Genomic DNA, 14,874 nt, shown 5'->3' with positions numbered 1-14,874 from the left:
TGTTAATCACTAGTTTTTAATTTTGTTAAATCCACTCAATTTGTAGCATCTTTCAATCAATGTTAACCAGCAGAACATTGTTAAATCCACTCAATCTGTAACATCTTTTAATTATTGTAAACTGCATAGAACATCACGGTCCTGCGGTATATAAACTGTTATATTATTATTGTCCTGTGCTGCCTAGGGGATCTGCATTTTCTGTAGCTGCATGAGTTGGGGGTTTTGCCTCCAAGAAAGATTGGTAAGTTATACCTTAAAGGACTTTTGGTGTAAAAGCTAAATTCAACCATCCAACTTTTTTTTTTTTTTTAGTGGATTATTCCTCAGGAGGTAAGAAATTGAAGTAATTTGTGCTTTCTAACAGTATCAGGCAGCCATTTTTAAATTCAAAATTATTTTGCAAAATTGTGTGACATTTGTTGAAACTAATGGTTATAAGCTTCCAGGTAATCTGTGCCCCTGTTACATTGTTTTTCTTATTGTGAAACCACTGAGATTTTTGAAGATGCTGGCCCCCACCCCTTCATCCTGCCTAATAATTTTCAAAATTTTGCAAGTTTAAGAATTCCACATTAATTACAAATGTGTACAAAAGGAAATGCATAAGAGATGACAAGTTTGACTTCATAGAACATTTATGTAAGCCTCAGGTACATAATCTGAGGATGCATTTCTGTGGTTTTATTGGGATGATGCATTTTCCTTTTTTTATTTTTTAAACAGATACTTTGCTGTTGGCTGCTAACTTTTTTTTTCTTTAGCACTGTACCTTTTCTGGTTTTCCACATTTCCTTCTCTTGCCAAATGAGTATTAGATACCTTCTCTAGTAAAATACAAATTTCTATGTAGAATAAAGTGCAAACCAAATATGTAATGAAGCAAACAGAAACATTGATCCATTTCTACTTATGGGTAGTAGTGCCAGGTTCATTTCTTTTAATTTACTTTGTATATGTTAATTACAAATTGTCAGACTGCCCTAAAAAACCATTTGAGCTAGTTATTCCTACCGGTTTTGTAACTTGCTATGCAGATCTTCTAGAATTTCTGTAGATTGCTTATGGTAGTCCAGTGCCGCCTCTACAAACACTGCCAACTGGCTAACTTGTTCTACCTGAAGTTTAAGCAGAAATAGTTTGCATGAGAGAGATTAAAGAATAGCACACTCAATGATTATTATTCTGCTCCATTCTCATCCTATATTCTTATTCCACTAAATTTAAAATGATGGAAAGGCAGCCATCGAGGTGTGTGTTCAGCAGAAAAAGCCAGCCCATATTCATCATATGCTGGTTGTCCTCCCTCTAAAAGGTGCAGATAATAATACTTTCATTCACTCAGGTATTAAAACCAATACTAAAAATGTAATTGCTCATACTTTCCCTTTTAGAGGAGGAGGGAAGGAAAGCAAGCTATAGATTAATGGTTGAACTCCAAAGAATTTGAAAACAGTTTGTAAAATTTCTTATACATGGTCACCTACTCATTAGCTGGATGAAACAGCAAAGGGCAGCATATTGAAAGCAGAACTTAACATCCTTTTCAGAGAGAAAGCCAAGCCATGTGCTCAGGGGTTAAAAAAAAGATCCAAATAAAAATATGGCCCCCCAAAGATGACCAAGCATAACTGAAGTACAACTGCTTCCCAAAGTGGCTATACACTATATTTACCCCCTCTTCTACAAAGTTGTGCAGCCAACAGCCCCGCAGCCCTTTAAATCTCTATGAGCTTCGGAGCTGTTACCGCGTGGCTTTGTAGAAGAGGGGGTTAGTGTATATTGACTTGTAATAAGAAATTTCAAATAATTTACTTTGCCATCAAACCCCTCCCTTGGTTAGATACTGAAATAAGGTGCTTTTTTTTCTTCTTCAAAAATTTAGCTAAAGTACTGCTCAAACCAACAAAAGTGGCCTTGGTGCACCCTTACTGCAGCTCTCTTCTGCATGCCAAAACTACTGAGCTTCCTATTTCTGGAATTAATGGCCATGTGCTAATTGTTCAATTAGCACATTGCCATTTTGTAGGCAATAAGGACTCATATGCTAACCCCATGTGCCTACACTCCACCCTCAAACATGCCCCCTTCTCAGAAAATAATTTTTTTTTTTTAATTATGTGGCATGCATGCAAATTTCCAGATTTACCCCAGGATGTCTCGGCGCATCCCACAATAACCCATTTTAAGCTGTGTTAAGCACACAAAGCTTAGTAGAAGGACTCCACAATGAGCTGAAGGGAATGAGTTTACATGTTTAGCTTCTTGTCTATCTATGATTGACCATGTTCCAAACATTATAAATTTGATAATAAATTACTTAATTTTCTAAATATTTCTTTGTTTTCTTTAACATCTGGAAAAAAAATATAATTTTATTCTTTGTGTGTCCCTTTATGTCTTTTTTAAATAATTATTTTATTGCTCTTGGGTCCAATTATTTTGGGATTGTCAGTACTACTTTTGGTCAGACTTTTTAGTAAGGGCAGTTTCTATAGCGTGAAGGGGGTGTAAGCCCGTTTGAAGAGGGTCAAGGATATCTCAAGTTGAAAGAAAGTCAAGACAATTAATGGCAGCAAGTCAAGACAATGGTGGTGGACAGCTTGTTCTAGTAGTTTGGATAAGAAGGGGAGAAGGGAGATGGGGAGAAGGGAGATGGGGTGATAATTGGAGAAGCAGGTAAGGTCCAGTGATTGGTTTTTTTTTTCAGGAGCAGTATAACTACAGTGAGTTTGAAGGCAACAGGTACATTTGTAGTGTAGAGAGAAGGTTTAATTAGCTTTTTTGGATTCACGGATTAATGTACTAGTTAAGAGATCATTTCTATCCTTAAGAACACAGATGAATTCAAGGGATATTAGATTTCTCAGTTTTTCGGTTAATGGTACAATATATTCTGTCATTTTTAGGTTATTATAATGTACATATGCAAGCTGTCAAAAGAATTTACAAAAAAACCTTCAAATTTTCCAAAATGTTAGCCAGATTGATTTTCTCCATTCATATATATGAGAGTTACTCTATCGTTCATTCAATTACATTGACTTCCTATAGAGGCTAAAATTAATTTTAAAGTGTATTATGATTTTTTAAATATTGCATGGTTTAGCACCTGATAATTTAACATGACAAATATGTTTTGTGACCCAAAATAACCCCCTCCTTTGCTGATGCGTGGTACGGGTTTTGGCGCCGGCAGTGGCTGCTCCGACACTCATAGGAATTCTATGAGCGTCGGAGCAGCTGCCGCCGATGCTAGCGCTGGAACCCGTGCTACGCTTTAGTAAAGGAGGTGGTAAGTCTCTGAAATTCAATGTTATTACATTATCCTACCCTACTCCAAAATGAAAGTGTTCTAAAACTTATGTTATCGGTCAGTCTCAGCATGGACTATGTTTCCTTTGGATATCCGCTGCCGGAGGATGTGATAGGCAGAAGTACGCTACAGGGCTTCAAAGAAGGTCTGGACAGGTACCTAGAGGACAAAGGGATTGAGGGGTACAGAAAGGAGTAGATGTAAGGTTATAGGGACAGGATTAGAGGTAAATTATAAAATTAGTCAGAGACCACTGTTCAGGCAGTGGGCCTGATTGGCTGCCGCGGGAGCGGACCGCTGGGCAGGATGGACCTCTGGTCTGCCCCAGCGGAGGCAACTTCTTATGTTCTTACCTACTAAGGTATAGAATTCCATGACAAGTCATTGCAACTGTTTGTTATCTGAAGTCTCCAGGCCTTGAAAAACTCAACAGCAGATTTGACAGGTAATGACGTACCCTAGGGGTATATGAGTTGCCGGCGATGTATGCCTCCCAACTTCCTTCTGCCATTGCGTATATGTGGTGCCGGCACTGTATGTCTTCCTTCTGCTGTCGTGTATCTCCCACCTTCCTCTTCTCTCCCCAGCCTCCCTCCCCCGCTCCCCCAAGAACAGCAGCTCACTATGTACTTTTAACTTTCCCACACAGCTACCGCTAGCGTTAGTTTAGCCGGCGATTCCATCAAGTTTCAAGTTTAATAAATTTTGATTATTCGCAATATCCAGTACTTCAATGCGTATTACATAATTCTAATATACAATAAAAGCCAGGGATGACATACAAATAAGACATAGTTATACAGACTAATCATTTGTTCTATTAATACAAACTGGAACAAATAGGTAAAGGGTAGAAATACAATTTATAAAATAAAATAACATTTAAGGTTTGCACACAAGGATAGGGTCATTTGAGAGAGAATATAAAAAAAATTGATTGGAAAGGTGTTAATTATTTTGCAAAAAAAAAAAAAAAGGTTATGTTGAGAAAGAGTGATCAGTTTAAGTGTAGAAGGCCTTTAGTATGAGGAAAGTAAGAAGACTAAGATTAATAATAACCTTTTAAAAGAAGAGAAAAGTAAGAAGATTAGATTATGAAAGCACTTATAATTTCCATATTGATATCCTGTTCATTTAATTCTTTGCGGACTAGGTACAGCTTATATTGGAATGTTCTATCTATGTATTGCATGTGTCTTTATAAAAAATGCTTTTCAAGCCGCGTTTGAATTTGTCTAAGGATGCCTCGGGGCCTTTGCTAGGCTGACCCGCCTCCAATGAAAAAGGAAGCTGCATCATCGGAGGCAGGCAGGTCTTGCAAAGGCCCCAAGGCTTCCTGATGGAATTGCCAGATCAGCAGTACCTCTTCTGTCCCTAGTGGCAGCTCACTGCTTGCTTTTAACTTCCCTACATAGCTATTGCTAATGTTTAGCTGTGGTTCCATGAGGCACGCAATGAGCTGCCGCTAGGGAGAGGTACTACTGGACAAGGGGGAGGGAAAGGGAAGGTAGAAGTGATGCCGCTGGATGGGGTGGGGGGGAGTGATGTCATACTTGAGGGAAGAGGCGAGGAGAAAGAGAAAGCAAGCAGGAGGCAGAAAGGAGAGGAGAAATGTCACACTCGGGGAACGGGGGAGAGGGCAGAGAGTAAAAAGTTGGACTTGAGAGAGAGAGAGATGTTGGTTGGGGAAGGGAATGAGGACTGGAGGAGAGGAAGCATGCAGGAGGCAGAGAGAAAAATGTTGGATGTGGCAGTAGAGGGGAGTGGGAGAGATGCACCCTGGATCTCTCTCTCTTTCCCCACTCCCTTTGCAGCAAGGGAAGAAATGAGGACAGTGAGAGAGGGAGATATGATGCCAATGGGGCTGGAGGAGAGAGGAAGAAAAGTTGGACTTATGGAGGGGACAGAGAGAGATGTTTGGGGAAGGGAAAGGAAGCGTGCAGGAGGCAGAAAGAAATATTGGATTCATATTCAGAAGGAGTGCAACCAGACAGTAGGAAAAATTATTTTATTTTAGTGATCGAAATGTCAGTTTTGAGAATTTGTATCTGCTGTCTATATTTTGCACTATTTGTCTTTTTCTATAGATGTTACTGAGGTGACATTGCATATTTTAAAGTCCTCTGCCTTTGACCTCTTTGAAAAAGAAAATTAATATTTACTACATAAGAACTGCCATCTCCGGATCAGACCTTCGGTCCATCAAGTCCGGCGATCTGCACACGAGTAGGCCCAGCCAGGTGTACACCTGGCGTAATTTTAGTCACCCATATCCCTCTATGACTCTCGTAAGGAGATGTGCATCTATTTTGCTTTTAAATCCTAGAACGGTGGATTCCGCAATAACCTCCTCTGGGAGAGCATTCCAGGTGTCCACCACTTGTTGCGTGTAGCAGAACTTCCTGATATTTGTCCTGGACTTGTCCCCCCTTAGCTTCAGTCCATGTCCATGTCACATTGAACACTGTAAATATTTTTTTTCCCTGCTCTATTTTGTTGATTCCTTTCAGTATTTTTAAAGTATCGATCATATCCCCTCGCAGTCTCCTTTTCTCAAGAGAGAACAATCCCAGTCTCTTAAGTCGTTCCTCCTATTCCAAGTTCTCCATACCTTTTATTAGCTTCGTTGCTCGTCTCTGCACTCTCTCCAGCAGTTTTATATCCTTCTTTAGGTTGGGAGACCAATGTTGGACACAGTATTCCAAGTGTGGTCTGACCATTGCCCTATAAAGCGGCATTATAACTTTCTCAGATCTACTTGTGATTCCTTTCTTTATCATGCCTAACATTCTATTTGCTTTCTTTGTCGCTGCCGTGTATTATGCTGACGTTTCAGGGTCCTATCTATCAGAACATCCAGGTCCTTTTCTTGTTCGCTCTTAACCAGAGTTGCACCCTAGCAAGGACTGTATTAGAATGAGACTTGGGGGTGATCATTAGTGAAGACATGAAGACTGCCAATCAAGTGGAGAAAGCTTCATCCAAGGCTAGACAAATCATAGGTTGTATCCGTAGAAGTTTTGTCAGCCGTAAGCCCGAGGCCATAATGCCATTGTACAAATCCATGGTGAGACCCCATCTGGAATACTGTGTACAATTCTGGAGGCCATATTACCAGAAAGATGTGCTGAGAGTTCAGTCCACCCGGATGGTCTCAGGACTCAAGGATATCCCGTACGAGGAACAGCTGGATAAGTTGCAGCTATACTCACTCGAGGAACACAGAGAGAGGGGGGACATTATCGAGACGTTCAAATATGTCACGGGCCATATCGAGGTGGAAGAAGATATCTTTTTTCTTAAAGGTCCCATGGCAACAAGAGGGCATCCGTTGAAGCTCAGGGGTGGGAAATTTCATGGCGACACCAGAAAATAATTCTTCACCGAAAGGGTGGTTGATCGCTGGAATAGTCTTCCACTACAGGTAATTGAGGCCAGCAACGTGCCAGATTTTAAGAAAAAATGGGATAGGCACGTGGGATCTCTTCACGGAAGAAGTCAGGGGGTGGGTCATTAGTGTGGGCAGACTAGATGGGCCGTGGCCCTTTTCTGCCATCAGTTTCTATATTTCTAATCCAGTAGAAAGGCATCCGCCTCGATGCGAAGAGATCGACATCCGGAGTCCCACAACGAGCAAACACCTGACGCAGGGTCATGGAGTGGATGGACCATTCGTGAGACGACTCAACTTGTCCAACAGACAATTCTGCTGGCCCTGAATATAGACAGCTCGAAGAACTATGTTGCGGCGGATGGCCCAAGCCCAGAACTGAATATCCCCACTAAGATGTAATAAAAACACATGGAGGGCTATGTACGTTAATGCACACAGTTTGGGTAACAAGATCCTGGAACTGGAAACAGAAATAAGGAATGCCGACCTGGATGTAGTGGCAATATCTGAGACCTGGCTCACGGACTCCCATGGGTGGGACATGGTCATACCGGGTTACAACTTGCTTCGTAGGGACAGGGAGGGCAGAATGGGAGGAGGTGTAGCATTATATACAAAAGATGACATTAAGGTCACAAGAATCGCAGACGTCCAGTACACTGGGGAATCTCTTTGGATTAATTTGGCCAAAGGGAAGGACAAATGCCTGTATCTTGGTGTAATTTACAGACCCCCAAGACAACAGGATGACCTAGATAGGGATTTAATCGGAGATATAGAGAATATCACCTTGCATGGGGACACAGTATTGCTAGGTGACTTCAACATGCCTGATATGGACTGAGTCACACTTACCGCTGCTTCCGGCAGCAGTAGGAGGCTATTAAACTCTTTGAGAGGAGCATGTCTCAGGCAACTGGTGTTGGACCTAACAAGGGATCAGGCAATACTGGACCTGTTACTTAAGCGACCACAACATGATATGGTTCAGTCTTAGGAAAGGCTTCACTAAATCTACCACACTGACCAAGGTCCCCAAATTCAAGGACACAAACTTCCAAGACATGAGTGACTTTGTTCACCAGGTGCTACAAAGCCAAGCAGAAACCGATAGCGTAGAAGAAATGTGGTCGACTCTGAAAGCCACCATACAGGAAGCGACAAACCGTTATGTTAAATTAGTAAGTAAACGGCGTAGGAACAATAAGCCGCAGTGGTTCATTGCAGAGATCTCAGACCTCATCAAGGAGAAGAAAAAAGCATTCATCTCTTAAAAACAATCAGGGAAACAAGACTCTAGAGCAGAGTACCTGACAAAGTCAAAAGCCATCAAAACTGCAGTAAGGGAGGCTAAATTCCACATGGAGGAGTCTCTAGCAAAAAACATCCAGAAGGGAGATAAATCATTCTTCAGGTACATCAGTGACAGAAGTAAAAACTCAGGAGGGATAGTACGTCTTAGGACTCAGAAAAGGCACAACTATTAAATGAATATTTCTGCTCAGTCTTCACCCGAGAAGCGCCGGGACACAGCCCTCCGCTACAGACAAGGGTTAACTCAGTTGACCCATTTAGTAATTTCAAGTTTACACCCAGCAGTGTCTATGGTGAACTGTCAAGGCTCAAGGTTAACAAGGCTAAGGAGCCTGACAACCTACACCCCAGGGTGCTCAGGGAGTTGAGTGATGTCTTGGCGGAACCGTTGGCCGCGCTCTTCAACCTCTCCCTTAGTACAGGCAGCGTCCCGTTGGACTGGAGGATGGCTAACATCATTCCACTCCACAAGAAAGGCTCAAAAATAGAGGCAGCAAACTACAGACTAGTAAGTCTAACTTCAATAGTGAGCAAACTAATGGAAACCCTAATCAAACACCAATTAGACACGATCTTTAATGAGGAGAATCTACGGGATCCCCGTCAACATGGATTTACTAAGGGGAGATCCTGCCAATCCAACCTGATCGGCTTCTTTGACTGGGTGACGAGGAAGCTAGATGTTGGGGAGTCCCTGGACATCATATACCTGGACTTTAGCAAAGCATTTGATAGCGTACCACACCGCAGGTTGCTAAGCAAGATGAGTTCTATAGGATTGGGCGAGACATTGACAAAATGGGTTGGGAACTGGCTTGGAGGTAGGCTTCAAAGGGTAATGGTGAACGGCACCCCCTCTGAAATGACAGAGGTGATCAGTGGAGTGCCCCAAGGCTCGGTCTTGGGCCCGATCCTATTCAATATATTCATAAGTGACTTGGCAGAAGGGCTCCAAGGTAAAATAACATTATTCGCCGATGACGCCAAGCTAAGCAATGTAGTGAGCAAAAGCACAACGGATAAAAACTCGATGCCCGACAACATGATGCACGATCTACTCCTACTGGAGCGCTGGTCTAGGACCTGGCAACTCAGTTTCAATGCCAAAAAATGCAAAGTTATGCACCTGGGTAGCCAAAATCCATGCAGGACTTATACCCTTAATGGTGAGATCCTAACAAAAACGGTAGCAGAGCGAGACTTAGGGGTGATCGTCGGTGAGGACATGAAGGCTACCAATCAATTGGAGAAAGCTTCATCCAAGGCAAGACAAATCATGGGTTGCATACGCAGGGGTTTCGTCAGCCGTAAGCCGGAGGTCATTATGCCATTGTATAGATCCATGGTGAGGCCCCACCTGGAATACTGTGTGCAATTCTGGAGGCCGCATTATCGCAAGGATGTGCTGAGGATGGAGTCGGTTCAGAGAATGGCCACCCGGATGTTCTCAGGACTCAAGGATCTCCCGTACGATGAACGGTTAGAAAAATTACAGCTATACTCGCTCGAGGAGCGCAGAGAGAGGGGAGACATGATCGAGACGTTCAAATATCTCACGGGCCGCATCGAGGCAGAGGAAGATGTTTTCTTTTTCAAGGGTCCCTCGCAACAAGAGGGCATCCGTGGAAAATCAGGGGCGGGAAACTGCAAGGTAACACCAGGAAGTTCTTTTTTACTGAAAGGGTGGTTGATCGCTGGAATAGTCTTCCACTTCAGGTGATTGAGGCCAGCAGCGTGCCTGATTTTAAGGCCAAATGGGATCGACACGTGAGATCTATTCACAAGGTAAAGGTAGGGGAGTGTCATTAGGGTGGGCAGACTGGATGGGCCGTGGCCCTTATCTGCCGTCTATTTCTATGTTTCTATTCCTCCTGGCACAGGGACCAGGACCCCGTGCCCCCTTGTTTGTTGATATAATACATGGCAACCTGGTTGTCCGTGCGAACCAGCACCACTTGGTCGCGAAGCAGGTGACAAAAGGTTTTCAGAGCAAGGAAAATCGCTCAAAGCTCCAGAAGATTGATGTGACAAAGGCAGTCGGCACTGGACCAAAGACCCTGGGTGCACGGACAATCCAGATGAGCCCCCAAGCATAGGTTGATGAATCCGTCGTGAGGACCTTTTGCGGAGGAGGAGCATGAAACAGAAAAACTCTGGAAAGATTGAAAGAGAGCATACATCAACGGAGAAGACTGTCTTCAACAAAGGAGTCACGACAATGAGACGAGAGACAGGATTGAGATGCCAGAGGGGACGCCAGAGTCCATTGAATATGGAGGTAAAGTCTGGCAAAAGGAGTCACGTGAACCGTAGAGGCCATGTGACCTAGGAGGACCATCATGAGCCAGGTTGGTGCTGAGGGCAGATGAGTCGCCTCCTGACGAGGTTGAGGCAAGAAGGAGCGGAGACGAACCTTGTCTAGGACCGCTACGATGAACTCGAGAGACTGAGACGGACAGAAGTGAGACTTGGGAAAGTTCACCTCGAAGCCAAGACTCTGAAGGAGCAAGATGGTTTGATTCGTTGCTCGCAGAACTTCGTGGCGAAAAGACACCTTGATTAACCAGTCATCAAGGTAGGGAATCACCTGTAGGCCATGGAGGCGCAGGGCCGCAGCTACCACAACCAGACATTTCATGAAAACCCTCAGAGAGGCTGCCAGGCCGAAGGGAAAAACAGAATACTGGAGATGGAGATCCCGCACCCGGAATCTCAAATACCGGCGAGAGGCTAGGTGTAGCGGAATGTGCATGTACGCCTCTTTGAGGTCCAGGGAGCACAGCCAGTCCCCCTCGTCCAAGAGGGGATACAACGTGGGAAGGGTGAGCATCCTGAATCGTTCCTGGACCAGAAACTTGTTCAGAGCACAGAGGACCAGGATCTGACGCAGATCCCCCGTCTTCTTGGGTACCGGGAATAAAATCCGGTGTTCCCACTGTTCTGGGGGAACCTCCTCGACTGCCCGAAGGCGAAGAAGGGCCTGAGCTTACTACAGAAGGAGAGGTAGCTGAGACTGAGCAGAAGGAAACCCTCTTGGAGGCAGGTCCGGGGGTACGCGACTGAAGTGGAGGGAGTACCCCTCCCGGATGATAGACAGCACCCAACACTCAGTGGTAATACTGTCCCGCTGGGCATAGAAATGATGGAGATGACCCCCGATGGGGAGGGGGTAAGGCTCCAGGAGGAAGGGAGCCCGAAGCCTCAGACCGGAGTTGTCAAAAAGACAGCCCAGTCTTTGCTGGAACCGGCGGCTGGATCTTAGTTTGATGTTGCTGCTGTTGCTGCTTCGAAGGAGGGCGAGAGAAGGCAGGAGTAGATTTTTGTGGGTACCTCTGGAGAGGAATTTTGTATTGCCGAGCCAGAGGGGTCTTCGGTTTAAGTTTCACCAGTGAGGCGAAGGACCGTGCGTGGTCCGAGAGGCGCTTGGTGGCTGCCTCAATGAAATCATCGAAGAGCTCATGACCCATACACGGGAGATTGGCAAGACGATCCTGCAGATTCGGATCCATATCCACAATCCGGAGCCAAGCGAGGTGACGCATGGCGATCGCAAAGGCCATGACCCTTGAGGACAACTCGAAGGCGTCGAAAGTCACCTGAAACAGATTCAGGCGGAGCTGGGAGAGAGTCCCCTCGAGGAGACGAAACTCCTGACGTTGAATCCAGCACAGAGACCTGAGGCCAGAGTAGCTGGAGCCTTCGAGGCCAAGGCACCCAACGAGGGCGCCGAGGCAGAGCTCAAGGCCTGTCCTGAAGGATCCATGGGGCCAAAGAGTTGGAGAATCTTGGCCACTCTCCTACGAAGAGCCTGCGGTTGCAAAGTCACACAACGGGGACACGACTCAGCGTGGTGCTCTGCACCCAGGCACTCCACACACCAATGATGAGGTTCGGTGATGGAGATAACCCGGTTGCACTTAGTATAGTTTTTAAACCTGGAACGAGGCCGGGACATAAGAAAAAATACAGCAGCGGCCAGAGTAAGACAGGAAACCCGGTCAAAATTATACTAACTGAAAAAAACGTAAAGAAAGGAAAATAAAGATGCGGGCACAGCGACTCAACAGAAACTAACCAAACAAGCCGCAGTGTAAGAGGGACAACGAGATTGTGTAAAGCAAGGGAGCAGTGCTTCTGGCTCCGTGGAAAACATAGAACTGAGGACACACTGAAGAGAGGCATGCCCTAGAACAAGCGGGAGGGGCACACGCGCATGCGCGGGCCAATGGCAAGCTTGAAGGTCTTCAAGCAAGTCTGCTTGCGAAAACGTACGCTAGGGGGCTCCGTCGGTGATGTCACCCACATGTAGAGAATATGCTGCCTGCTTGTCCTGGGATAAAACAGAAGCTCCACAGGGAAGAGATGCAGAAAACTAGTTCACAATTGTAGGTTTCATACTTACATCATTTTCTAAAAAGTTAAACATGCTTCGCTCGGCCAGCTCTTTAGAGTCTTCAAATTTTTCTACAGCTTGTTTAATTTCTTCCTCTGTTACCTTCCCTTGATGCTTTTTTTGATAATCATAATGTAACCGACGGCCTTCTAACTTTTTCAAATGATGCTAAAAATAGAAAAAAACAATGTTCTGGAACAGATTTTTGAAAAGCATTTATTGTTAAACATTTCACTAAGAAGCTACAGTCGACAAATGATATCCAGCTTTCTTAAATGACTAAATAGCACCCAACTCTCTAATAGCAAAACTAAAATCTCTAAAGGGGCATAAGGTAAAATACTTGTCTTTCTTCCAGTGGACAAATAGGAAGGAGGATTGAAATATTTTTTAAAAATGAAGGCCATGGTTTTCAGAAAAAAATACTTAAAATGCAGTAGGTTAGCATTGTATGGAAACTTTTACAAGTGAAAGAAAATGGTTTGGCTAAAATGTCTTTGCAAAAATGTTTAGCCTTTGCGTTTGTTAATAAACCTTCCAATCTGCATTCAAACATGGTTTCTGAATGTCTATCTTCAAAGTTAAAAATAGAACAACATAGCAGGTGAAGACTCATTATAAAATATAAAAATCCAAAGCTGGTATAATTAGAAAAATTCTATTTCATTGGTGGACAAAGAAAATACAGGAAGCTGTAGAAGTACGAGCATATATCTTGTCATGATGGTGTTTATAATTCAGTGTTTGTAATTTCTGTATACATTTGCATCTACTTACTATATTATTTGCATGTGTTTGTGATAGAAACATTGAAATACAAATATTGTATTAATACAATAAATAAATAATACTTTGTACACTTCCCCCTCCGTATTCGCAGATTTAGATAAAAAATACATTTTCATTTTTCAGGCTATTTTAAGCCCTGTAAGCCCCCCTTAAGCCTTACCTGGTGGTCTAGTGGGTTTTCGGGGCAGGAGCAATCTTCCCACGCTTCTGCCTTGTGCAGATTGCACACAGGAAATGGCTCAAGAGACTACAGGAGCTCAAGGCAGCCATTTCCTGTGAGCGATCTGCATGGGGCAGGAGCGTGGGAAGATCGCTCATGCCCCGAAAACCCGCTAAACCACCAGGTAAGGCTTAAGGGGAGGCTTTCAGGGCTTAAAATAGCTGGGGAAAGCGGGAGTTAGGGGCAGAACCGTCTCTGTCCCTAATTCCCGCAAATATGGAGGGGGAAGTATAGATGGTTTCTTCTTTCCTCCCTGAGATTTGGGGGGTCACCAGAATCTGGCACTAACATGCATGCTGCATGGTGTTTCTGCATGCAAACAGTTGCACTCAGGTTTCTCTGCCTAGACTGTTTTGCTTTTTCTTCTTTTTTTGATATGTAAATCTTTATTCATTTTGACATCTTACATCAAGTGCAACATTAATTAACATTGAAATTGAATACATCACTTTAAATCTTATCATATTCAACATTAAAACAAAGTTTTATCCCTTCCCTCCCCCCTTACTATAATATATATAATCAAATATATTTTATAAAAATTCTATAAAAATTATTTTCTATTGATCTAATTTAATAAAATTCAGAACCCCCCTCCAACCCATCCCCTATATTGCATTGTGCTTATATCGGGGAAAATGGTATCTATTCATTACAATAATTTATCAATGGCCCTCAAATCTCCTTAAATTTATTATAATTTTCTTTTTGTATAGCTATTCTTTCCATTCTATAAATATGACAGAGTGAGTTCCACCAAAAACTATAATTAAGTCTAGTCCAATTCTTCCAGTTACTTGTGATATGTTGTATGGCGACCCCTGTCATAATCAATAAAAGTCTATTGTTTTTAGATGAAATTTAGCTCTTTGCTCTCATTGACATTCCAAATAAAATCGTGTCCTACGATAATGCCACAGGATTTTCCAATAAACAATTTATTTGGCCCCATATTGATTTCCGCATCTCTGAGACAAACGTGGTTCTTTTTGTTACATAGAACATTTTGCTTTTTCTTCTTCTGATACTAGGTTACTTTTTCCCACTGAAACAAAAATACTAATACAAATGTCATTAGGAAATGTTTGTACTATTTTAGCACTGCCCTCCCAGATATTTAGCAAGTATTTAATTAAAAGCTTATAATATCAGATTATATCTGTTCAACCACAATGGTTTTTAATCAACAGTACTTACCATAATCTCTCGTAAATCTTTATCTTGTAATGATTGTAAAGGATCAATAAAGTTTTGCTTCATATTAATGTCTAGAGAATCTTTCACCTCTGCCATTTGCTTCATGCTTTCACCAACATCTATCATTGCATTTCCTGCAGTGAAACATACAGCATTTTGATGTACTGTAGAAACATCTACCCTTCTTAAAACTGGTTTTAAGAAGTCCTTATTTATAGAGTGTGTGTGTTTTCATTAAAAGATCAGATTTC

General features: G+C 43.0%; 1 protein-coding gene across 4 annotated transcripts in view; it reads right to left on the bottom strand.

Moving 5' to 3' along the window:
• Positions 1–14,874, bottom strand: part of SH3GL3 (SH3 domain containing GRB2 like 3, endophilin A3) — a 166,962-nt gene that overhangs the window by 73,144 nt on the left and 78,944 nt on the right. For all 4 annotated transcript variants that reach the window (XR_004536985.1, XM_033920596.1, XM_033920595.1 and 1 more), the window contains exons 5-7: positions 14,624–14,757; positions 12,427–12,585; positions 1,015–1,118 (exon numbers count right to left, since the gene is read on the bottom strand). Coding sequence is in view for 3 of the 4 variants with exons in the window: in XM_033920596.1 (XP_033776487.1) it covers positions 1,015–1,118; positions 12,427–12,585; positions 14,624–14,757 (397 nt within the window). In the remaining variant the exon portion in view is untranslated. The remainder of the gene's footprint in view (positions 1–1,014; positions 1,119–12,426; positions 12,586–14,623; positions 14,758–14,874) is intronic.

The sequence above is a fragment of the Geotrypetes seraphini genome, chromosome 14 (assembly GCF_902459505.1).
Source record: "Geotrypetes seraphini chromosome 14, aGeoSer1.1, whole genome shotgun sequence".
Lineage (NCBI taxonomy): Eukaryota > Metazoa > Chordata > Amphibia > Gymnophiona > Dermophiidae > Geotrypetes > Geotrypetes seraphini.
Note: the sequence above shows the minus strand (reverse complement) of the source record. Positions and strands in the feature narration are given on the sequence as shown.